Genomic DNA, 25,056 nt, shown 5'->3' on the forward strand with positions numbered 1-25,056 from the left:
TCCCCAGCTGTATCTGTCTGCCCCCCCAAGTCCCAGCCTCAGTCTTACCTGACAGCTGCACGGGGGTTCCCCACTTGCCTGCAAACCCCCAGCGGTAAAACATGGAAGTGGATAGGATGATGGTGGAACAGGCCAAAACCTGCTTCCCCTTGCCTATGGAAATTCATCCCATCACCCACCGATCTCATTGGTTGCCGAGACAGGCTTTTTGAGTCCTGTTCATATAGATCCCAAATCCCCTATTGTGGTAATCTGAGGTGCAGTACATCTTTAAGAGAATGTGAGCAGATTGAGAACGTGACTGTATTACCTAATTGCTGTGTAGCACAGGCTACAATGTTAATCAGCAGTTTAGAATAGGGTCTGGTTGGAGAAGCACGTGTATCAGTTCTCTGTTATTTGCATTAATAAACAGCATGTGCTTCCTATTACATTGGTCTCTACATCTACAGTATCTCGTTTACCAATTCACTCACTGATAGATAGGTGTGCAACCGTGTTCGCTGAGCAAAACAACCCGACAGAAGGAACATAACAACTGGCGACGAGGCAAAATATGACCAGTCAACGACACCAAAGAAAGCAGCAGAAATTAAACAGAAGTAAATCAGCCATATCTTGCAGGTTGATTGTAAGTACAGCCTTCATCATAGTCGTCGAAGTTATCTCCCTCCAGTACGCCATAGTTTGGCCGTATCGAACTGTTTGATCAGACGAGTGATGACTGGTCACATTATATTAAACGCCTCATGTTCTTCTTTTTGGCCAATGACATATTGGGGGAGGAGAAGAGGCGAACGGTCCTCTTATAGACACGTGGCAGTAAAACATACAGCCTAATTCGTGGCACCCAACACCCTAGATTCCAAGAGCTTTGATGAGTTGGTGAATCTTGTGAAAAGCCACTTTCAGCCAAAACCCTCAGTAACAACGCAGTATTTTAAATTTAATTTGAGGTGTCGCGCCCCTGGAGAGACAGTTGCTTGCTATGTAGCAGCCTTAAAACAACTGACAGAGCATTGAGAGTTCGGGTGGTTGATTAACGACATGTTAAGAGACCGATTAGTATGTAGGATTAACGAAGACACCATTCAAAAAAGGTTGTTGTCAGAAACTAATTTAGACTTCATCAAGGCTCTGGAGTTGGCGCTCGCAATAGAAAGCGCAGTCAGGGACTCAGAAGCAATCAAGGAAGCACAAAATGGTGCCGTCCTTCATGCCGGGAGGGAGGCACCGGTTGGAAATGGCATGGAAGCACAGGGCGAAAGCGCAGGGCTCCGCAGAAAGGCAGGAAACAGCCACCATTAACAAACCTGCAAAAAGCAATGGTTTAACAGAGAAAAGCCACAATAATAACAGCAAAAATGGAACCAGATAGACTGCAATTTAAAAGAATCGAGTGTTTCTACTGCTATCATAATGGGCACATTATGTGATATTGTAAAGACAGATTAAGACAAGACTTTAAACAAAAAGGTGGAAATCGCAAAATCCACTTAATAAAGGAATCAGAAGAAACAGAGTCAGACATTTACTAACTACGCAACTTAAAAATGGGTGAAATGGAGCCAATCTACTTGACAGTGAAAGTCAACAGGAAACCCATCCACATGGAGGTGGATACAGGGGCATCCAGGACAGTTATAAGGGAAAACACATTTAAGTGTGTCCTCTGAATGGAGGAGACCACTCATTAAATTTGGAAAATTCAGATGCTAAATTAAAGATATATACTGGTAAAGACACACAAATAAGAGGTATATGCAAGATTTCAGTACAGTAGTGGTAGCAGGGGAGGGTCCAAGTCTAACTACTATGGCCGTTTTCTCCAAGTCTAATTGGTCGGAACTGGCTTAAGGAAATAAAGTTGGAGTGGACTGAGATTTTTCAACTCAGAATAAAAGACCTGCAAGAATTATTACAGAAATATGCTTCCATTTTCAGGGAGGAGCTTGGGAAGATTCAGAGGCTGCAAGCTAAAATCTGCGTGGATCCTGGGGCAACCCCCAAATTCTTGAACGTGAGGCCAGTCCCCTATGCATAATGAGAAAAAGTCAATGTTGAATTGGACAGGCTGGAAAGGTTGGGAGTCCTACAACCTGCACAATTTTCTGAATGGGCAGTGCCCATATTTCCAGTACTAAAGCCTGACCAGGGTGTGTGAATATGCAGGGACTACAAGTTGACAGTTAACAAAGTGGCCAGACATGACAGGCACCCTATACCAAAAATTGCTGAATTGTATTCCAAGCTCGCAGGTGGAACCGCATATATGAAACTTGACATGAGCCATGCTTACCAGCAAGTCAAGCTAGAAAAGGCCTCTTGGGATTTTGTGACTATCAACACACATAGTGGGTTATACCAGTATATGAGGTTACCCTCTGGAGTCTCATCAGCTCATGCCATTTTCCAACTGACTATGGAAAGTTTATTCCAAGGTTTGCCCCATGTGGTTTATCTCGATGATGTCCTAGTAACAAGACTAACTGATGAAGAACACCTGGCTAACCTGGAAGAGGCATTGAAGTGTTCCTCACAAGTCGGGGCACGTTTGAAAAGAGAAAAATGTATCTTCCAAGCAAAAGAAGTGGTTTACCTGGGTCATAGGGTCAACTTGCAGGGTCTTCAGCCAGTAGAAGATGAGAGCTATTCATGAGGCGCCAGCACTGTAAAACACCATGGGACTCAAGTCCTTCTTAGGAATGATTAACTATTATGGCTGTTTTCTCCCAAATTTCTCAACAATACTGGTTCCATTATACAGTTTACTTATGAAAAACCACTGGTGGACTTGGCAAGCTCCACAACAACAGGCTTTTATGGTAGTAAAGCAGTCACTATGCTCATCGGCCCTGTTGGTACATTTCGAGCAAAGAAAGAATTAATTTTGACCTGTGATGCATCCCCTTACGGAGTGGGGGCAGCACTCTCCCACTGAATGGTGGATGGCTCCGAGCAGCCCATTGGTAACGTCTGAAGAACACTCATTGTTGTAGAACAAAGATACCCATGAATAGAGAAAGAAGGCTTACCTGTTGTATTTGGCGTTAAGAAGTTCCACTACTACATCCGTGGTCGTCACTTCACCATCGTATCCAATCACAAGCTACTACTAGGCTTGTTCGGGTAAGATAAAGTAATACCCCCAATTGCCTCTGCATGCATCCAAAGGCGGGCACTGATTCTAGCTGATCACGAATATACTTTTATCCACCGGCCGGGAATCCAGATTGCAAATGCCGACGCACTGAGCCGATAACCTCTAAAAGACAGCAATGTGAACGTCCCAATTCCTCAAGAACTTGTCTTGTTATTAAACTTTCTGGATTCATCACCAGTACATACCAAACAAGAGAGTGGACAGACTGCAGTCCAGTTTTGTCTCACTAAAGGAACAAGTCTTACAGGAATGGTCTAACGAGCCAAAGTCTGATGAATTCAAGTCCTATTTTAACAGGAGATATGAGCTCACCTGCCAGGATGGCATCTAACTGTGGGGAGCGAGAGTCATTATGCCTTTGAGAGGAAGAAAGCCATTATTGACCGAATTACATAGTGCTCACCCTGGCATCTCTAGAATGAAAATGTTGATACACAGCTATTTATGGTGGCCAGGGATGGATACAGAAATCAAAAACTTAGTCAAGAGCTGCATACAGTGCCAACAGGTACAGAAATTTCCCCCTTTGGCTCCATTGCGTCCCTGGGAATGGCCAGGAAGGCCATGGGTCCACCTCCACATTGACTACATGGGGTCTTTTTTGGGGACAACGATTATTGTGATCTCGATTACAGACACTCACTCAAAGTGGCTGGATGTTTACGAGGTGAGATCACCCACATCTGCTGTCACCATAGACAGATTGCATCAGAGTTTTGCGATACACAGTTTACCAGAGATAATAGTGTCAGATAATGGAACGGCATTCACCAGCGGGGAATTCCAAAGATTTACAAGTCTCAATGGCATAACACATGTTAAGACCCCGCCATACCACCCTGTATCCAATGGGTTAACCGAGAGGGCAGTCCAGACCTTCAAGTCCGGAATGAAAAAAACTGAATGGAGACCCTATAGCAACTAGATCATCATGTTTCCTACTCAGCTATAAGACAATGCCACACATGACCACTGGTATTGCCCCCACAGAGTTATTGATGAAAAGATGTCTCAGGACATGTTTGAGTCTCATAAGGCTGAATTTAGGGGGGAGGGTAGAGAGGAGCCAAGAGGTCCAGAAAAATGGACACAATTACCACAGGCGTGAAAGAAACTTCACTGATGGAGAGACAGTTTTTACAAAGAACTTTGGAGATGGACCCAAATGGCTATCAAGTGAAGTTAGTGCAGTGACAGGACCCTTTTCCTATAACATATTGGTCGAAGGTCGGATAATTAGGAGATGCGTAGATCGCCTCAGGAAAAGGAAAACAGATCTACAAGAAAGGATGCACCAAGCATTCTCATTTGAATCTACACCACATGTGGAAGGAACTTGCTTTGGTTTGGAATGATATTAATATTAAAGATGGCTAACTGGGAATGTCCCAGCTGGTGTGGAACTCCAGTGTATGCACCCCACCTCCATCAGCCACAAATATCCAGAAGGAAAATCCAGCCCCCACAGGTGTTTGAAATGGGAAGTGTTTCAATCCTCAGCATGAACATTTCCCTTGCCTCAAAGACCACAATGTAATCTTAGAAAAACATTTTGGAATTTTATGAATGAGTGATGCTATGGGCAAAGTGACAATACAGTGAAGATCATGGGGAAACAGAAAGCTGTGAGATGCTTCCCTTCTGCTTAGCTGGTTTGTGATCATTTGTACCTTTTTGATCACATATTCAAATCCTGTTGCAGACAGCTGTTGTCCTTCAAGAGCTCTGTTTGAACTATTACTGTTTCCACTAACAATTTCAACATCTACTCCAGTTTTGTGGATTCTGTAGTGGGGCTTATACTGGCTGAAACTGTATAGCCACTAGGCTTGAAAGGCACAGTGCAACTTCCACAGTAGACATAAAAGCACCTTATATGTTGCCCAGATATTACCAGACCCCCCCCCCCCCCCCCCCAATCCTTATTTTGTTTGCTTGTATAATGGATAACATTTCCATGAGCAGCTATATATTCAAAATGGGCTGGAGCAGAGGTGTTGTGCATGTCTTCCTTCTGATAGCAGCTCACTCTTCCCATTATGGGAGAATGTTATATGGTTGATGCGGGTCTTGTATCAGACTTCCAGTGCTACTACACCAGTACCTGCCCCAGATGTATTGTGTGAACACTCTGAAAATGGTTTAAAAGTGAACTTGAATGTCAGTACTAGAAGAAAAAGATTTCAGAAAGAGCACATTACATGGCTCACAACTGGAAATAAGCAAACTGAGGGAGTTGTGAGGCCAAACTCAAGGGATTGACATCTCAGAGTGCCAAGATTTACTGGCATTGGCCAGATCCGAAGTGACCTTTTCCAGTGCTCTTTATCCTATCTAAACCCCAAATGTCCATTAGGAGATTTTTATAATTTCATAAAGAAAACTACTAGATATGGAATCTCAGTTTCCAAATTTGCACCATGTTCCCTGGGATGGCTTGCATTATATTTATGTGTCCAACCCATTATGCTGGAGGCCAGCTTCAGATTTCAACGTGCACATGATGTGCTCTCCCAATTTTCCTTGATATTGATTGACATAAAAAACAATAAATACAAAACAGAATCAAATGTCACCCAATCACACAGCTGAAAGGACAGGGGTACTGGTAAATTGGTTTAACATTTCTTTCAAGGATCACACCACACTAGTTGTTGCTATGAGACAGCACTGACAAAGTAAATCTTGAGAGGCTTGAGCCAACATTTAATATTGCCCTCTGTCAAGAAGAAATATATAAGAAACTGGTTGTAATGTGCTGTTCGTGCCTCCAACCCTTCACTGCTCTCATTACAACTGAGCAATCGGAATTCTCAAAAGTAAGATCAATCTGACCGTCAAAAAGGTTCTTGTCCTTACCTGAGATAAACTGTGCATTGAAATTGTTTTCTTGTGCAATGGTATCACCTTAAATAAAGAGGATATGGTATATGGCAACACTGGCAACACTTCAAAAATATTTAATTAACTGTAAAGCACTTTGGGACATCCTGAGGTCATGAAATGTGCAATGCAAGCTCTCTTTTTCTATGGTAAGGCAAATCAAAATAGTGGTTCCTATTGAAGCTACTCTATTTTGTAATGTTCTCATCTGTTTTAAGGTGCATTCTAGTAAAGAAAGTCAAAATGGTGGATCTTATTAGCAAAGCCCTTTTAATAAGAAGCTCAAGCAAGAAAGCCCACTATTTTCACTTGAGTTATCGCATGCTCCTTAATGTAAATTAAAATAATGTCTAATAGATTCAACACACCACAGATCTTGGGAAGAAATAAATGGTATGAGCAGGTGTATAACGTATTGGATCATTGATTGCTTTGTATGTATTTATACAGATATCAAGAGGACACCTTGAAGGAGTGACCCAGAGTATTTCTCCAGACAATCTTCCTTTAATACAAAGTCAACATATCTACATACACAGTGGTTTTTTTATAACCAATTATATTTTCAGTTATAAGTAACAGTTGTTCAAAAGCAATAATCACTTGGCCCTCAAACAAATGACAGTTCCTTTGTTTTTCAACATCCCATTTATTTGGCTGTCATACTGGTTAAGTCTGGCAACTTCCACGAGTTATTGAGTAAATTCATCACAGACGTTGACAAGGAACATGTCGGAATAAACCCAGGGTAGCAATCTGGAGCCCCAGGCTAATTTCTGTTTATCCCAACATATCAGAGTTCCATTTTGGGGCAAAATAAAGGAGGAAAGCAATCTTGATAAATGAAGCACATCCTTAAAATGGTACAAAGAAAGCTCTTTTAACATTCAGAATCCAATGATATATAGCCAGTCACAAACATTTCTACAGTGAAAAAATAGACCGTCTTTAAACATAATATGAACAAATAAATGTATTTTAAATGTTTTTTTGTTTCTTTTAATTTGACTGATAATTTTTTTGTTAAAAAAGGAACGAATACACAATTAAAAAAAAGATTATGTTTGTTGTATGTTACAAAACACAAAGGATTTTCACGAAAACCGCTCACAAATTCAACCTTTTCTGCTTTGCCTCAACGGTCTTCTCACCTGATCAAGTCATTAAGGTTTAGATTTTTTTTCTCTTCTGGATGTTGTTTATGCATTTCTTTGAAGCTGTGCCACTCTATAAATATGGGCTTCCTGCTTGCAGGCCCAAGGCCAAGTGGTGAAAAAGATCTTTTGCAATGCAATCCATTTTTAGACATTTTATACTAAGGTTGGGTGGTGGGACTGTGGGGAGGGGTGTTGTGAAAGGGCCTTTTAGACTCTTCAGTTAAGAGCCTATTGGTGGCTATTTTGATGGACAGAACAATGGTCAATGACATTACTGAAACTTCAAAGGAGCTCTCCACTACAGGACAGATATATTAACTTTATAAAAAGATAATTAAAAAGCTTACCTTATAAAAAAGTAGGAATCATGGTAGAAACTGAACTACATCTGAGATTTGGACTCATTTCTGGTATTTATGCAAAGTGAGGTTTAAGAAAATAACACTCAAGATTAATCATTGTACCCCGAAAGAAACACCTAGACTGGCTGTCTATTGTAATGTTCCCTCACAAAGATAGAGATAAATGAAGCATGAGTTGCTGACTGCCAACTACCATTGACCTCTGCCAATTAGGAAGGTAGGTAGCTAGGGTTAAAGATCAAAAGTGGCAACTGTTTGGTAAGTCAGCAAACCACATGTCATAAGATGGATATCAAACCCAATGGAAAAATATTGTATAACTTTGGAGAATTGAAACTCTGATATGAGCTTTAAAGAGAATAAATTTGCGGTGCACTTCGCTTTTTGCTCAATGTGCCATTCATTGCTGAACAGTTTGCAAACCACAAATTCCTGCTGATGGTGATTCTTTATATGAATTTCCCTGAAAGTGGCCATTTGATACGGCTGCTTTAATGGGGGCTCATTTAATTTGGCTGCTTCCAGCAAATTAAAATCTTGCTATTTCAAAAACTTAAAATGTCTTTGCAGGATCAGTCACCCAAAATTGCCTTTTTTTTGAAGAGGGGAAATAGTAAAACTCTATCCACTGAAGGATAAATACAACTGCACATTTATAAAAAGGTCCTACTCTGTTTAATGTCATGGTCACAGAAAACCTGTCCTTTTGTTGGCTTTGATGTCACCAAAAACACCCAAAATTCCAACCACTGCCTCAGCATCATGAAGTGTGTATGTTGGATCACCTGGTTTGCTAAGCCACACACTCAAAACAATCCTTTGAAAGATACTGACGAGGCTGGGGTAACCAAATAAGTGATTATAATGCCAGCTATTTATGGAAGTTGTGATGTCCAATAACTCATTATAGCAGTTAAGGATGTGGATTGTTGGTAGGGGTGCAGAGCATCACCAGGGACATTAATAAATGAGATGATCTTTTCAAAAGTGTCACAAAATAATTATATTTCTTTAAAATTTATATTATTCAGTAATTTAATTTCCTTCAGGCCAACAAGAAGGTGCCATTTCTTCTTGTCCACTTTTTTTTTTCCAAATTAGTACAATTAACAGGATTGATGCATTTTATGATTAGACAGGGAGGTGAACAGATGACACCATTATCTGAGGGACTTTTCCACTTCACAGTTTGCTGGCAACATCCCTAGCAGAAGGAGGACTAGCCATGAATTCCCAAAACCTGAATTTTTAACTTGAAGATCTGAATGAGAATAGATTGGTTGTCTCAAGGGCTTTGTATCATTAAATCTCTTCAGCAGCCCTCAAAATTATACAAGCAATGTTCCGGAGAACAAAGGAGGAGCATAATCATGTTTTGTCCAGCCATCACATTCATCACTTTTATGTTGTTATGATCTAAATATGGGTGCTTCCATGGATATAACTCATTCTCCCCTTCAGCTTGTTAATTTAGATGGATGCAAAACTAGGTTTGCATTTATGATCAAGAGATGCTTTGGTGCTTCAGGCTGAAATGCGTAAATGCGGCATTTCTTTCTAATTTATTCTTTTCCTTCCTTGTGTAATATTTTAGACTGTCTCCTACATGCACGATCCCTTACTCAAAGAGCCAAGCAAGAGCCTTTTGCCACTCCCTCTCCTTTGATCAAACAGGAGGAGTTGTGTGGTTGCACTACTATTGACTTTCTCATGCTTCAGCTCCATTTCAGGTCATTGACCCAACTGAAACTGTCAGATCATTATTTCGTGGATAAATATCCTCATGTCTCTTGCATGGCTTGCTATTGCCACCAGCTGAGGCGATGTTTTTATACTCGTCTCAGGTTTTCAATGGAAAAGGTCAGTAATGTACCTACCTCCCTTAAAATGAGCCCATATCCATCCAACATTGACAGCTGCAATAGCTCACCTATGTGTAGTTCCTTCACAATTGCAGCATTAAAATAATGGTAAAAACAGGAAACATTCATGGAGGGACTGAAAGTAGATTCACAGTGGGATCTGGTGTAGGGGGAGAAGGCACAGATGCAGAACATGCATAGATGAAGCATGGCCCAATGAGGACTGCCGAAGGGTAGAAAAAAACCCGCTACCTTTAATGACCACACAGTAGCCAAAACCAGTAGGAAAGGACACCTGCAGTAAATGTGATTTTGTGAGCGATTCCCTTCAATGCTGTTCCATAGCTTTGATTAGTAAAAGGGATTTTAAGCAAGCAGAACTCTAATGGTGTAACCAAAGACAGGATCCCATCGTTTCATGTTTTCCCTTCATCCACTTTCTGAATGACTTTTTGTTTGTCTGTCCTTAATGTTTCATCAGACAGTCCACACAGGAGGAAATCCAGATCCATTTCACCACAGTTGAACACTTGAGGTAAGTAGGACTTGTCTGATAATTAAAATGATATCCCCTCCCCCCCAACAGACCAGGGTCCTTCTTCTCTTCTGGGTTACAACATTGAGTTCCCTTAGGGTCCATCTGAAATGTCTTCCCCCTGGCGGTGGTTAGAATTAAAGTACTTTTCAAGCACGCTATATGGCTCAGAAGAGGTGCTCTGTGTCCATTGTGGCCTGTTAGAGTTTGGTGATCAATGGCTTTTTACGTTGCATAATGATCAAAACTCCCAAGATACTCCAATGCCGCTTGATAGCAGAACTGATACTCATCCTGAAAACACAGAAACCGAAGTTTCATCAAATGAGAATAAAATTTTAAACTGAGTCTGAAGACCAAAATACTCATTGGATATACAGAGATAAGTTAAATTTATGTAACACTTTTCATATCCTCAAGATGTCCCAAAGTGCTTCAGAGCCAATGAATTAGTTCACTAAGTGGAAACATAGGAGCCAATTTCCACACAGCAAAATTCCACAAAACTAATGAAATGAATGATTAGATAATCTGTTTTGGGGACATTGGTTGGGTGGGGGTGGGCGTGGACCTGATTGGTGCCTCCGATTGTGTCCATGCCGCCATTTTGCCAGGGTGAGCCAATTAAGGCCCGCCAATGTCTCGTGCACCCAGAAGTGCTGTGCGTTCCCTGATCAGGAAAGGGGGGGTTGGGGTTTCCCTGAGTCAGAAGTGAGTTAGGGAGATTAGTTTTAAGTTTTACCAGTTAAATAAAGTGTTGAAAAAATTTTTTATGACATGTCCCCTCATATGAAATTGTCACATGAGCTGGGACAAGTGCATTAATTTCAATAAAAACTTTTGAGAAAATTTAAAATCATTCATGAAACCTCATCCTGCCCTTAAGGTTGGACGGGCAGCTCGGTTAGTTATTTTAATTGTTAGTTAAATGGCCTTAATCGAAAATCTAAATGACACACAGTGTGTCCCGACGTCACCCCGCCCCCCGCTCGCTGAGCTGAAGATTCTCCTCCAAGAAAGCTTTCCTGCCAAAGGATCTTTTACATCCAGCTGAGAGGTCAGACTCTCTGAAAGGAAATACACACTAATTGGCTGCCATTTGCTTCCAACATACTGGAAGAAACTCAACACAGAGCTGTAATTGGGAATGTGTTCTTGTGTGTGTGAAGCTGAACAAAATTTCTTTTACAAAACATTTGTTAATTTGTAACATGGACAGTGCTTGAATTACTGCCCATAGCAACGGAAAAATATTGTCTATAGAAAGGAACCTGGACACTCCCTCTATAGAGATCCACAGCTGCCGGTTACTAATAATACAAACAGTGGAAAAGTAAGTTGCAAAGTGCAGAATTGATCAGAGTCAAACAGGCTTGCAAGTGAGTCGGTAAGAATGCATTTACAGTACAAGTTTACCAGAAACCACTTTGCAATTATTACACTAAATTTGTATGGGGCAAACCTGGAGTCACGGCCTGCCCTGACTCTAGATTGAAACTGCATTTACACTACAGCAAGCTACAGCTGCAACTTAAATACATTCCATTTGCTGATGATACAAAGATAGATAGGTGAGGAGGTTACAAAGGGGCGGATTTTTGCAGAGTTGGGACGACTCCAGAGCAATTTAAAAATGGAAGGCAAGAGCTGATTCCCAGATTCCCACTTCAATTTCTGGCGTTGGCAACTTTCATGGGTTGCGAACCTGCACCCTGCACTCCAGACCTGACCGGCTCCATTGCGGGTGTAGGCATCTCCTTAGCTGCTGCAATTCATGGAGTCAGGCCAGCTTCTCCATGACTGATGGTTCACAGCCCCTCGGTCATGAACCATAGCCTGGATTTGGGAACCTTCTGAAAAGTAATTTTGAAAGGTCTTACCCATGCCCCTCAGCCACTCCCCATATCCCCTCATACCCTTCATGTTAACTAAATGTCATCTGAGTTTCCACCTATCCTCATGATTCATGCTTGGCTGAGAGCCCAGGCCAATAAAAGCATTAGCCCAGCTAATTCTGTTTTGACAAGTGGTGAATTGTTGACTTTGCTTGATTGACATCGTTTGGTAGTTATAATAAGTTGTTCTTTCCGTGATCTCTTTTGTCAATATCTCAATGGCCAGGATTTTATGGCCCCTCCCGCCTGGCTGGACATTATGCTCCCGCTGCACTGAATGGAGATTTAAATGGCTCACCTCATCCACCGGGGGGAAAGATGCCGCTGCAGCAGGGTCGTAAAATCCTGGCCAATGTTTATTTAGACAAAAGTCAGAGGTGTAAAGTGTTTGAAGCCTCTGTTTTGATACTTTAATGATCTAACTGCTTGACAATTTTACGGAATTGTAGGAACAGAAGCTTTTATATCGAAGTACATTTCCGAATAGGTGTTTCTTTTGTCAGCAATTCCACATTTGCCATGCTTATTGTATGGCTCATTGGTTATATACATATTGCATACTGGGTGAATGGGCATGAAAGGGGCATGAGTTGGCATTGAGTGCATGAGGGGTCATGGGGAGGGGTGTTGACATGGAAAGTATGAAAGGACATGGGGAATTGGTTGGGGACTGTGTGAGGCAAGGGCTAGAGGGCCTAACTGCTTTTATTACCACTGGGACAAAGTCCTAGAGAACTGAGGTGGGCCTTCTAACCAGCCCACCTTGGCCTGCCCCTGTGGCTGCCTAGGATCTGTTTTCAGGATCAACGTGCTAGACTCCATCTCCCAGCGCTGCCGAGGAGTATTTCTTCTCTTAGATGGTCATTAGTCTTGGGAAATCTCACAGAGAGCATTGGAGACATGGTCATTGAATATATTCAAGGCTGAATTCAACAGATTTTTGATCAACAAGGGAGTGAAGCATTCTAGGGGACAGGCAGGAAAGTGGAGTTAAAACCACAGTCAGATCAGACCATGATCTTATTGAATGGGGGAGCTCGATGGACTGAATGGTCTACTCCTGCCGCTTTTATTTAATGATCTTAAGATATTCAATCCAGATGGCACAGCTTCTCCTTTCTAATCAGATCAAGATAGCCTGGGGGCAAAGGGCAGGCTGTTACTCACTCCCGCGTGGCACTGTTGTCCATTTTAAAAGGCTTGCTTTATAGACCATCACTTTTACCCAGGCTACTTCATAGCCAGGAAGTCCAGCATGATGGTCCCTTCACCAGTGGTCACCATGGAATAACGTATGGGCGACTGGAGACACATACTGAAAGTCCATAGTGTAGCATTGCTATATAGCCCATTCATAATTAAAAGTGGACTATTTTGTAACAAAGATTTTTACAATTCTTAGGATGTGTCCACATAAATTTTTTTTTACATGAATATACAGCTCTTCCCGGAAGCCAATGGTGCCCATGAATCCCATAATTATTTGGGAAGAGCTTAGAAACCTCAACACCTTTACAATTGACTACAGCTTACACCTCTTAATTCAAAGTTGCTTAATTCAAGCTATCTGATAATTGATTTTTTTAAAGCAATTTCCACTTCGCTGCGTTATTTATCTTGCGTAATACAAATTATTGGATAACTAATTATTTATTTCAACTGTTGAATTGTCAGGCATAGATTTATCTAGTTTGCTCAGCCAGCTCAGCAGATAGGTAAACTGCCAGCCTAAAACTAGAGGCTGACCATGAGGTGTGCATCAGAGTTGGGTGTTTAATTTTCAACAGACAGCCTAACTTTCATCTCCAGAAGAATACAATTGAAAAGCAGAGAAGTTAATTCAAACTTGTATAGGACCTTGCTCAGATCACATTTATTTCTGTGCACAATTCTGGTCTCCATGTTATAAAAAGGATATAGAGGCATGGTCCTTACCTCTGTCTGTACCATGGCTGGCCGCTGTGTCCGGAGCATCTTCACAGTCTGGAAGATGTCCACAACACCTTCGTACCTCATTCTTTCCAAGACGATGCTGAGTGTAATGAAAACTCCAGTCCTCCCAACTCCAGCACTAATGAAATGAAGGAATTCACATTAGATTGTACAAATTGGAGACTAAACCACTTTTTTTGATTATTAGATGCTCAATTATATACTTAATTCCTGGAATGAAACATGAATCCAAAACCTTCTGATTCCGAGCGAGAATGTTACCAGCCAAAGTGATGGTTGACAGTATTCCAGGGACACCTCAAATTTCAAAAGCCTTTTTTTAGGTCAATTTAAAGGATATTGCTTCTCCAAATACAGCATCTATCACTTACCTGCAATGAACTGAGATGGGACCATCTTGGCCAAACTGTTCCTTGGTTTTATGCACTTGTCCTATAAAGTCAATGAAACCCTCTCCGGATTTTGGCACTCCTTGCTCTGGCCAGTCTGTAAACTGGAACTGCCGGACAGTCCTCGACTGCCCATCCTGTGGAGGAAAAAGAACTGCTTTAGGCACTGGATAGTGAGCATAACATCCCATTTCATAAAGTACCAGAATGAACAAAGTTAAGACTGAACAGGCTTCCCGACAATGGAACAGTTTATGAGTAGGCCACTTCTTTTAACCCTTTTCACAAGCCCCATTTTAGCTTTGAGCAAACAAAATTTCCAGGAGACATGATTCTACAATAAAAGCAAAATACTGCGGATGCTGAAAATCTGAAATAAAAGCAGAAAACGCTGGAAAGCTCAGCAGATTGGGCCACATCTGTGGAGAGAGAAACAGAGAGTTAATGTTTTGAGTCCATTTGAAGAAGTCATACAGACTCAAAACATTGGGCAGGATCTCTCAGTCGTTGAGCGGTGGCGGGGCCCACTTGCCGACGTGTAAAATGACGCGGGATGAATTCCTCCTGATGTCACCCCGCGTCATTTCCATTTTCAGGTTGGTGGGGGCGCAGCCAAGTCAGCTGCGTGCCCGCCGACCTGTCAACGGCCCATTGAGTCCATTGAGAAACTAATTAAAATCATTAATGGACCTGGCTGTCCAGCCTTAAGGTTGGCGGGCAGGCTGGGAGCCCTGGCAGGCTTCAGAAAAAGCATGAATCCTCATCCACGGGCGGGATGATATTTCATGAGAGTATTTAAATTTTTAATAAAGATTTCAGTTAAAGTTATGGACATGTCCCAACTCATGTGACAGTGTCACATGAGGGGACATGTCGGGGAAATTTTTCTATTATTTGTATTGCAAATTTTAATTTAGAGCCATCTCCCTGAGGTAGCACTTAGCCTCAGGGAGATCCGTGTGCTCTTTATCGCGCATGCGCAAAAGAATGCACTCCCGGCTGAGGGAATCTCCTGCCGGTAGTCATGCTGGGCGGTCCTTAATTGGCCCACCCACGTAAAATGGTGGTGCCGATCGGAGGCGCCCTCGCCCGCGCCCGTTCCTGCACTTCTCCCCCAATGGGGGGGGGGGGGGGGGGGGGGTAATTTTTCCCATTGACTCTGTTTCTCTCTCCACAAATGCTGCCGGACCTGCTGAGTTTTCCAGAATTTTCTGTTTTTATTTTATATTATATGACATGACCCTACGTTTCTGCTGACATAGCTAAGTTTGGTCTTTTGTGTTGAGAGATGTAGAGGGTTCAAATTGAACCGATGTGATGAAAGTCTCCTCCATTTGTTAGATTAAGCATCCTCTGTACATTGAGTTTAGGCAGTCTCAACCAAGATCCCCATGGGCATGGACCTAGAGCAAAATTAGCCCAATTGGTCACTGAATTGGAAATAACGGAATATGTTATTGGATTAACATGTCACCCAAAAGATTACACAGCAAGCCCTCAATACTGCTCTCAGGTGTCAGCCTGAATTACATGCCTGCAGTGAGGTTTGAAGCCTCAGCCTTTTGACTTGGAGGCAGGAATGTTACTGCTGAACCAAGGCTAATACAATCTACTCAAATCTCATCATTCTGACCTTTCCCTGTACCTTTTAATACATTTCATCAAACATTATGCAAATCCTTCTTAAATAACACGAGTGATTCAGCTTCACCAGCTACACGTGGAAAAGTGTTCCGCGTTCTAATATACCCTCTTGTGAAAAGTTCCTTCTAACCTCTGTCTGCACTTCCATGGTGTCCAAAAATTTGGTCTGTCCTTTTTCCCTTCTCACTTGTGCAATTTGTGATGTCCCCCTTTAGCACATGGAAAATTCAGCGTACCATTGGGCCAATCACAGCAGCAGTTGTGTCTGTATTTCTTGTTGCTGGCTGTTCCTGTTTTAATTGTGTGGATCTGGAACTTCGGAAAGGGCTGTTCTTGGTGCAGTTGCCTCAGGTGGTGAATACACCCTGGGTTAGAACGCCAAGATCTGTTAATATTAGTAACTCAGATGAATACTGTAAACTGATGAGAGAATTGATTCAGAATTTAATGTGACCCACACGGTTCCATAGTAGGTACCTAAACAGCCCATGAGGCAGACAACCTGGGCCCACTGCATTTGGAACAGTGTGCAGCCATGCAATAGGTATTCATTCTCAGCCCTGGCTCTGAACCTGTCGGAAAACTTACATTTTGAAGAGAAGAAAGTTTTCAATCCTAGTCACACATTTGATGGGTTACTATTGTAATAGTTTGACATCTTACATTTTTACATTTCTAAACAGCCAGCTTTCCTTATGGCTCCTGGGGAAGGATAGAGAGAATAATTGAATCTGCCTGATGGAACTTTGCAGGAAAGCGTGTGAAGTGTTGTCTCCCAATTCAATGAGCGCATCTTGGAAACTAATCATTCCTGTGACACATTCCCTTTGACAACAACTGGGGTGGCCCTCAAGCAGTAAAAAAAAAATCATGTGTTCTGGTTCATTGGTTTTTGATGGAGTAAAATCCTCCTGGAGAATTCCAATAATTTGGCAGTAATGCAGCTGGGACTGAGCAGGAGAAATGCTACGGTCAATAATGAGTGTTCGGAGCAATTCAAAAATGTAAATTCTAACAAGTCCCCCTCTGGGAAATCTTCTGCAAACCTATCAAAGATTTGACTAGGATTGAAAACTTTCTTCTCTTCAAAATGTAAATTTTCCGACAGGTTCAGAGCCAGGGCTGAGAATGAATACCTATTGCATTGCTGCACACTGTTCCAAATGCAATGGGCCCAGGTTGTCTACCTCATGGGATGTTTAGGTACCTACTATGGAACCATGCGGGTCACATTAAATTCTGAATCAATTCTCTCATCAGTTTACAGTATGCATCTGAGCTGCTAATATTAACAGATCTTGGCATTCTAACTCAGGGTGTATTCGCCACTGAGGCAACTGCACTAAGAACAGTCCTTTCCGAAATTCCAGATCTACACAATTAAAACAGGAACAGTCAGCAACAGGAAATATAGACACAACTGGAGCTGAGTCACTTATGCCTCACAGGATAGTCAAGGCTCTTGGGCCACATATAGCCCACTGAACTTCGACACCTTAGAGCTGCAGCTAATTCTAGATCATGAGGTATGGAAAAGTGGCCAGTACCCAACATTTAGCTTATAAAAATCTCAGCGAAAAAGCATGTGGCCAATTGCACTTTCTGATTAATTAGGATATTTCACCAACAGTCCCACCAGCAGAGCTATCACATTTGTTTGATAAATGTTGTAAAGGAAGTTATCTGTAAATTTACAGCAGTTGAGTGGGAGCTAACACAGATTAGTTCCACTCTTTTGAATTCTATATAAAATAGGGATTGGAAAGGATTTGGTTAAGTGGATTTCTGATGACTGGGAAGGGATCTTTAGTCCATTGGAATTCTATAAAATGGCAAGAAATGGGAAAGGTTTTGATTCTTTAAAATCTCAGCTTTTCTTGGGTTTTTATCTGGATTAAATTGAGATTGCAATGAGTTCAGTGACATAGCAGCCATGTCTCAGATGTAGCACTCTCATTTGAATTAGAAGATTGTGAGTTCAAGCCCCTTTCCAGCAACTCCAGCACCTATCCAAGCTGACACTTCAGTGCAGTACTGAGGGAGTGCAGCACTGTTGGAGATGCCATCTTTTGAATAGTCTTTTGGTAGAGTGGGTGGCGTTTCCTGCCTCGGAGCCAGAAGTTCTGGGTTCGAGGCCCGCTCTGGGATTTGATGGCTACGGATGGTGCATTCAAAATGTGGCCAAATAGGTTGATCGCCAACATGCAAATCCTTCCAATACGCCGATGGCAAGTGGTAAGAATGTGGGAGTCTCCTGGTCAGCCAGAAAAGTGTGGTAGCTGCAGTGCAATAGCCTCCTCATGCCACACACAAGCTCCTGCCACGGGCAATACACCATGGTAAGCATTCTCCTCATTTTGAGGGACTGCTGACGATGATAATTTTTTTCAACGAGATGTTAAACCAAGGCCCTGCCTGCCCTCACTGCATTAAAAATCCTATAACACTATTTGAAGAAGTGCTAGGGTGTTCTTCCCTGTGTCCTGGCTAATATTTACCCCTCAACCAACATTAACAAAACGTGTTATCTAACCTTTGCTGTTTATTGGATTTTACTCTGCTCAGATTGTCTTACTGTGTTTCCTACATTTCATCAGTGATTACACCTCAACGTACTCCACTGGTTATAAAACATTTTGGAATATCCTGAGATCATGGAAGGTGCTCAATAAGTGCAGGTCCTTTCCTTTATTCCTCTTTCAGAATTAAGCAAAAATAAACTGACAGATTTGATGTACGATGAGTCCATTGCGTCAGCCATATTTTGCAGAACAGGTTATCGTAACAAGATAGCCCTGGAACACAATCTGTCTCTGCCAATCACATACTGTATTCCGCTTCTATGAAGTACAGTGCTGTCTCTTTTGATATTAGAAGTGGAAATGTGCAATAGAATTGAATCCAACTTGAAGGGACCAAGATGCAAAGCTCCAGGATTAATAGTGCCAAGGCTAAGTTATAAAATCATTTAAAAATCCATGATTGTTCTCATACAATCTAGACCAGATTTTCATGCCTCTGTCCATTTTTGAACAGAAGCGGGGGGGGAGGGGGAGGGGGGATGTCGGGGGGGCGGTGTGGGTAGGACTTAAAAGTGATGGTGGGACCCGATTTCAGGATGTAGGGAGCGAGCCTGCACTCAGCAATCCCGACCTTGCCTACTCAATTGCAGAAGTGGACATTTTAGACTCCCTGCCATTTTCAATGGAGTCAGGCCTGTCTTGTTAGATGTGATTCACAGGTCCTGAGAAGATTCATGAACCACAGGGGAACCCCAGAACCAAGTGGAGAACCAAAAAGCAGCAGCTGCCTGCTCCTGGAAATTTTTCATTGATGGGGTTTGAAAGACAAAAAAAAGTTTCAATAGTTAGATGTGCTTTTACCAAAATGATTGATTATAAGGCTCAGTTCCACAAAGGTAAGTTGACCAATGCATTGATCAGCATTGTATAAGTGTTGAGATGCATTAGAGCACTTTTCCCAATGGAAAAAGTGCTTGTATACAGTCTAAACTGAAGAAAACATCACTTGCAATCTCTAGTGTAATAATCAAAGTGATTTAAATGTCCACTGTCTTTTTAAAGTAACAAAATAGCCTCCAGCATCTTTTACTTAGAGAAGAAAAGGCCCAGCCTGCTCCTGGATTACCTTGATTGACAGGATGTATAGTGTAGCTAAGGGAAAAAAAATCTGTTTTTTCAGTTTCAATACACTCCACTCTTCCCAGATTTTGTTATTATAGTTGAGTCCATTATGAATGCTTGGCTGAGTTGTAAAAGCTCCAGATCTACTTATCTCAGACAGGGGGCTGTGTCCACATTTTAAGTTTTAAGAGGTTAATAAAAGATTATCTGCTTTTGATGTGGTTAGTGAAATAGATGTTTGTTTTTGACTTTAGGGGATTTAACATTTTTGAATGGGCTATATTTTTGAATGAAAGTTTTTTTTCCACAAGTGTGCAGTTGAGTGAGAGCTCCATTAGATTGTTAGAAGTTTAATTCAATTTTCTCTCCATTTCAAAGAAATCAACCCATAGTGGATACTGGCTGGCTGACTATGAAGGATACATGGGGGGTATGGGGTGAATGGTGGGAATGGAGATGGCATAGGGAAATGAGGGGACATAATGGGGTGAGGATTTGAAGGACTGATATTTATCATTAAAACTGGGCTGATGTCCCAGCAAATGGAGGTCGCTGTTCTAGCCTGGCCATCTGCCCACCTCTGTTTCCACCTTGGGCCTGCATCCAGAGGTGGCGAACCTAATTCAATCTGCCCCTTCCTCCCTGACATGAAAATATGGTGGACAGGAGCCTCTTTAAAAAGGAGATGGGTCTGCCAGGTTGGGACGTATCCCAGCTCGACCTTCTCACTGCCTCCACGAAAATCCAGCCCACAGTCACTAAACAATCCTTGCGGGATGTAATATGTGGTTAATTTTGCAAGTACTCTTTAGCTATCATAATGGAGATAAACATTAATGTAGTGTCTTCAAAAATAACTCACAGACCAGTTTTCACTATGTCTTTGTTCTAGGGGCTGTTTTGTTTGATTTTGAAATTACCAAACATGGCCTTTATGAAATAAATTCTAAAGCCCTACTTGGCTGCCTTTTTCCTTTACTTTGGCTGTGCTTTGTTAATCAAGTGATTTCACGCAGGCAATGAGTTAGCTTCTCTTTATAGCTGCCTGGGGCAATTTGAAGTATGGATCGTCAATTCTGTTGAGCGCAGTATAATGTTTAATGTTCTCAACTGTAGTTAAGTAGCTAGTTAGTGCCTAATTTATATCATACCTCATTTCCCTCTCTCACTGATGCACTCACTCCTACTCCTCTGCTGACGTTGTGGACTTTAGCTGGATTCTGGCATCTTAGGGAGCAGGCCATCTCCTACTAGCTGGCCCACGTGGTCAATCTGTACGTGTGTGCTAGAATATCCAACCATGGCAGGCTATCACAATGATGTCCAAGTCTGTCCTCATCCTTCACAGCATGGATGATTGGATAATGATCAGGGGCCAATTGACCAATTTCTTTCTCCCTTGACTAGTAGTACCAGGTCCAAATATAATATTCCTACTGCTCAGCTGACTGACATCAGCTAACCCAACAGAGACCAGGAACAGAGCTTGAATCATTCCTGGGCTGTTCTGTTCCAGAAGTGGCAGGGCACCTACCGATCAAGCCAACATAGAGAATAAAATTCATGTTTCTAACAATGATAGCAGGTTTATTTTTATTCCTATCACTAGTTCTTATATCTTTCCATAGCTCACGGCATCCCCTCCCTTGCAATGTAACAGCCAGAGCTAGAACATCAGTGAGGCTTGTGAAAGAAAGATTCATTGGTGCAATATCACGTCTCTTTGAAATAACGGGGATTATTCTGAAATGTAGTGCCTGCTGCTTTGTAGTCGTTTAGCACACAGAAAGATCCTACAAACAAATGCAAGATGCATAACCAGTTCATCTGGTTTCTGTTGATGGTGGTTTGGAACACAGGACTTAGGAGGAGGCCATTTGGCCCTTCCAGCCTGCTCCGCCATTCAATAAGGTCATGGCTCATCTGGTTGTTGTCTCAACTGCACTTTCCTGCCTGGCCCAATAATCCTCGACTCCCCTTGTCTATCAAAAATCTGTCTAACTCAACCTTGAATAAATTCAATGATGCAGCCTCCACTGCTTTCCAGGGAAGGGAATTCCACATACTAAAGGCACTCAGAGATAAAAAATTCTCCTCAACTCAGTCTTCGAGACCTCTTATTCTTAAACTGTGTCCCCTAGTTGTAGTCTCTCCCACAAGTGGAAACATCTTCCCAGTATCTACCCTATCAAGTCCCCTCAGGGTCTTGATGTTTCAATAAGATCACCTCCCATTCTTCTAAACTCCAATGGATATACGCCTAACCAATTCAACCTTTCTTCACAGGATATGCCCTTCATCCCAGTGTTAAGTTGAGCGAACATTCTCTGTACTGCTTCAAACGCCATTGTGTCTCTCATCAAATAAAGAGACCAAAACTCCATGCAGTACTCTGGACGTGGTCTGGCCAATGCCCTCACAGCTGTGGTAAAACTTACCTACTTTCATATTCCATTCCCTTTGCAATAAAAGCCAATGTTCTATTTGGTTCAGGGAGGAATGCTCCCTGAGGCTCTACTTTTCTTCAAACTATGCCATGGGATCTTTCATATCCTGAATGTTGGCTTGTTATTGCCTCTCTGACAGTGCAACAGTTCCTCAGTACCAACTATGCTCTTTAATCCTGGGCTGGACCACAAAGTCACAACCCGCTTAACTCTCCATGGCTGCCAACTTGAACCAAACTGACATGATCAAATAGAGTGGAGACTGTAAACTTAATCCTCCAGATAAAGCTGTCCATATCTTCAAGAAATAAAAACAGCTGAATGAGTACAGTTTTTAAACCAAGATGCTTACAAACTCCAGAAAAGTGAGGATTAAAACAAAAATTATTAAAACCCTAGATTTTCCGATCACAATTACTTTAATGCTGGTAGTAACCTGTTCATAATGAATGGGTCGCTACTGGTGGTAAAATAGCACTGAGTGGAAAATCCAGTCCCTTCTTGAACACCCCTGTAAAACCCCTTTAAATCCATATTCCTGGGTTAATACCTTGTAAAATCTCAGATAAATCCTGGCGCTTGGTAAACCCTCTGCAACACTTCATCTAAATCTAGATGCTTGGGCTAAAACCCCTGTACAATTCCTCTTAATTCAAACCCTTGGACTAGTACCCTTGTAAAATCCTTTTTTAAAATTCATTCATGGGGTGTGAGCTTCGCTGGCTGGGCCAGCATTTATTGCCCATCCCTATTTGCCCTTGAGAAGGTGGTGGTGAGCTGCCTTCTTGAACTGCTGCTGCCCATGTGATGAAGGTACACCCAGAATGCTGTTAGGAAGGGAGTTCCAGGATTTTGACCCAGTGACAGTTATGGAATGGCGATATATTTCTAAGTCAGGATGGCGAGTGACTTGGAGGGGAACTTCTAGTTGGTGGTATTTCCATCTATCTGTTGCTCTTGTCCTTGATGGTAGTGGTCATGGGTTTGGAAGGTGCTGTTGAAGGAGCCTTGGTGAATTCCTGCCGTGCATCTTTTGGTGGTACACACTGCTGCTACTGTGTGGCGGTGGTGCAGGGAGTGAATGTTTGTGGATATGGTGTCAGTCAAGCAGACTGCTTTGTCCTGGATGGTGTCAAACTTCTTGAGTGTTGTGGGAGCTGCGCTCATCCAGGTAAGTGGAGAGTATTCCATCACAATCCTGACCTGTGCTTTGTAGATGGTGGACAGGCTTTGGGGAGTCAGGAGGCGAGTTACTTGTCGCAGGATTCCTAGCCTCTGACCTGCTCTTGTAGTCACAGTATTTATATGGCTGGTCCAGTTCAGTTTCTAGTCAATGGTAACCCCCAGGATGTTGATAGTGGGGAATTCAGTGATGGTAATGTAATTGAACATCAGGGGGCAAAGACTGGGTTCTCGCTTGTTGGAGGAGATCATTGCCTGACACTTGTGTGGTGCAAATATTACTTGCCACTTGTCAGCCCAAGCCTGGATATTGTCCAGGTGTGGCTACATTTGGACATGGACTGCTTCAGTATCTGAGGAGTTGCGAATGGTGCTGAACATTGTGCAATCATCAGTGAACATCCCCACTTCTGACTTTATGATGGAAGAAAGGTCATTGATGAAGCAGCTGAAGATGGTTGGACCTAGGACACGACCCTGAGGAACTCCTGCAGTGGTGTCCTGGAGCTGAGATGATTGACCGCCAACAAACATAACCATCTTCCTTTGTGCTAGGTATGACTCCAACCGTTGGAGAGTTTTCCCCCTGATTCCCATTGACTTCAGTTTTGCTAGGGCTCCTTGCTGCCACACTTAGTCAAATGCGGCCTTGATGTCAAGGGCAGTCACTCTCACCTCATCTCGGGAATTCAGCTCTTTTGTCCATGTCTGAACCAAGGCTGTAAGAGGTCAGGAGCTTAGTGGCCCTAGCGGAACCCAAACTGAGCATCAGTGAGCAGGTTATTGCTAAGCAAGTGTCGCTTGATAGCACTGTTGATGACCCTTTCTGTTACTTTACTGATGATTGAGAGTAAACTGATGGGGTGGTAATTGGCCGGGTTGGATTTGTCCTGCTTCTTTTTGTGTAACTGGGCAATTTTCCACATAGCTGGGTAGATGCCAGTGTTGTAGCTGTACTGGAACAGCTTGGCCAGGAGCGCGGCAAGTTCTGGGGCACAAGTCTTCAGTACCATTGCCTTTGCAGTATCCAGTGCCTTCAGCTGTTTCTTGATATCACCTGGAGTGAATCGAATTGGCTGAAAACTGACAGCTGTGATGCTGGGACCTCTGAAAGAGGCAGAGATGGATCATCCACTTGGCACTTCTGGCTGAAGATTGGTGCAAATACTTCAGCCTTATCTTTTGCTGGGCTCCTCTATCATTGAGGATGGGAATATTTGTCCTCTTCCAGTGAGTTGTTTAATTGTCCACCACCATTCACAATTGGATGTGGCACGACTGCAGAGCTTAGATCTGATTCATTGGTTGTGGGATTGCTTAGCTCTGTCTATCACTCACTGCTATGCCGTTTGGCATGCAAGTAGTCCTGTGTTGTAGCTTCACTAGGTTGACACTCATTTTTAGGCATGCCTGGTACTGCTCCTGGAATGCCCTCCTGCATTCTTCATTGAACTAGGGTTGACCCCCTGGCTTGATGGTAATGGTAGAGTGGGGGATATGCCAGGCCATGAGGTTACAGATTGTGTTCAAGTACAACTTTGCTGCTGCTGAAGGCCCACAGTGCCTCATGGATGCCCAGTCTTGAGTTGCTAGATCGGTTCAAAATCTATCCCATTTAGCACGGTGGTAGAGTCACACAACAAAACCTTTGGAAAGCCAGAGCTTTAAATATTAAGATGAACTTTTATTTATCATAGTGAATAATTCCATGATGGAATTAGTTTATAATTTTTGCTCACAATAACATCACTGAGCTAGGTCAAACAGGAGTCTTCCCCAGGTTCAACTTTAATTAAGTATTGGCAATGCTCTCAATTTTGTGAGCGATGTAGCGATGCTGCACTATTGTTTTAATGGAAGCCACTCACAGTGATAGACAATGAAACACTTCTATTTAAGCAGTGATTTGCCACGTTGAGGGTCTAAAGCTTGCATCGCAT

General features: G+C 42.4%; 1 protein-coding gene across 6 annotated transcripts in view; it reads right to left on the reverse strand.

Moving 5' to 3' along the window:
• Positions 1 to 6,537: 6,537 nt before the first annotated feature.
• LOC121286718 (receptor-type tyrosine-protein phosphatase delta-like) overlaps positions 6,538 to 25,056 on the reverse strand; it is a 471,126-nt gene continuing 452,607 nt past the window's right edge. For all 6 annotated transcript variants that reach the window (XM_041203736.1, XM_041203735.1, XM_041203734.1 and 3 more), the window contains 3 exons: positions 14,182 to 14,336; positions 13,793 to 13,928; positions 6,538 to 10,256 (listed from right to left, as the gene is read on the reverse strand). In XM_041203736.1, the coding sequence (XP_041059670.1) occupies positions 10,188 to 10,256; positions 13,793 to 13,928; positions 14,182 to 14,336 (360 nt within the window). In that variant the 3' untranslated portion in view covers positions 6,538 to 10,187. The remainder of the gene's footprint in view (positions 10,257 to 13,792; positions 13,929 to 14,181; positions 14,337 to 25,056) is intronic.

This window comes from Carcharodon carcharias, chromosome 14, assembly GCF_017639515.1.
Source record: "Carcharodon carcharias isolate sCarCar2 chromosome 14, sCarCar2.pri, whole genome shotgun sequence".
NCBI lineage: Eukaryota > Metazoa > Chordata > Chondrichthyes > Lamniformes > Lamnidae > Carcharodon > Carcharodon carcharias.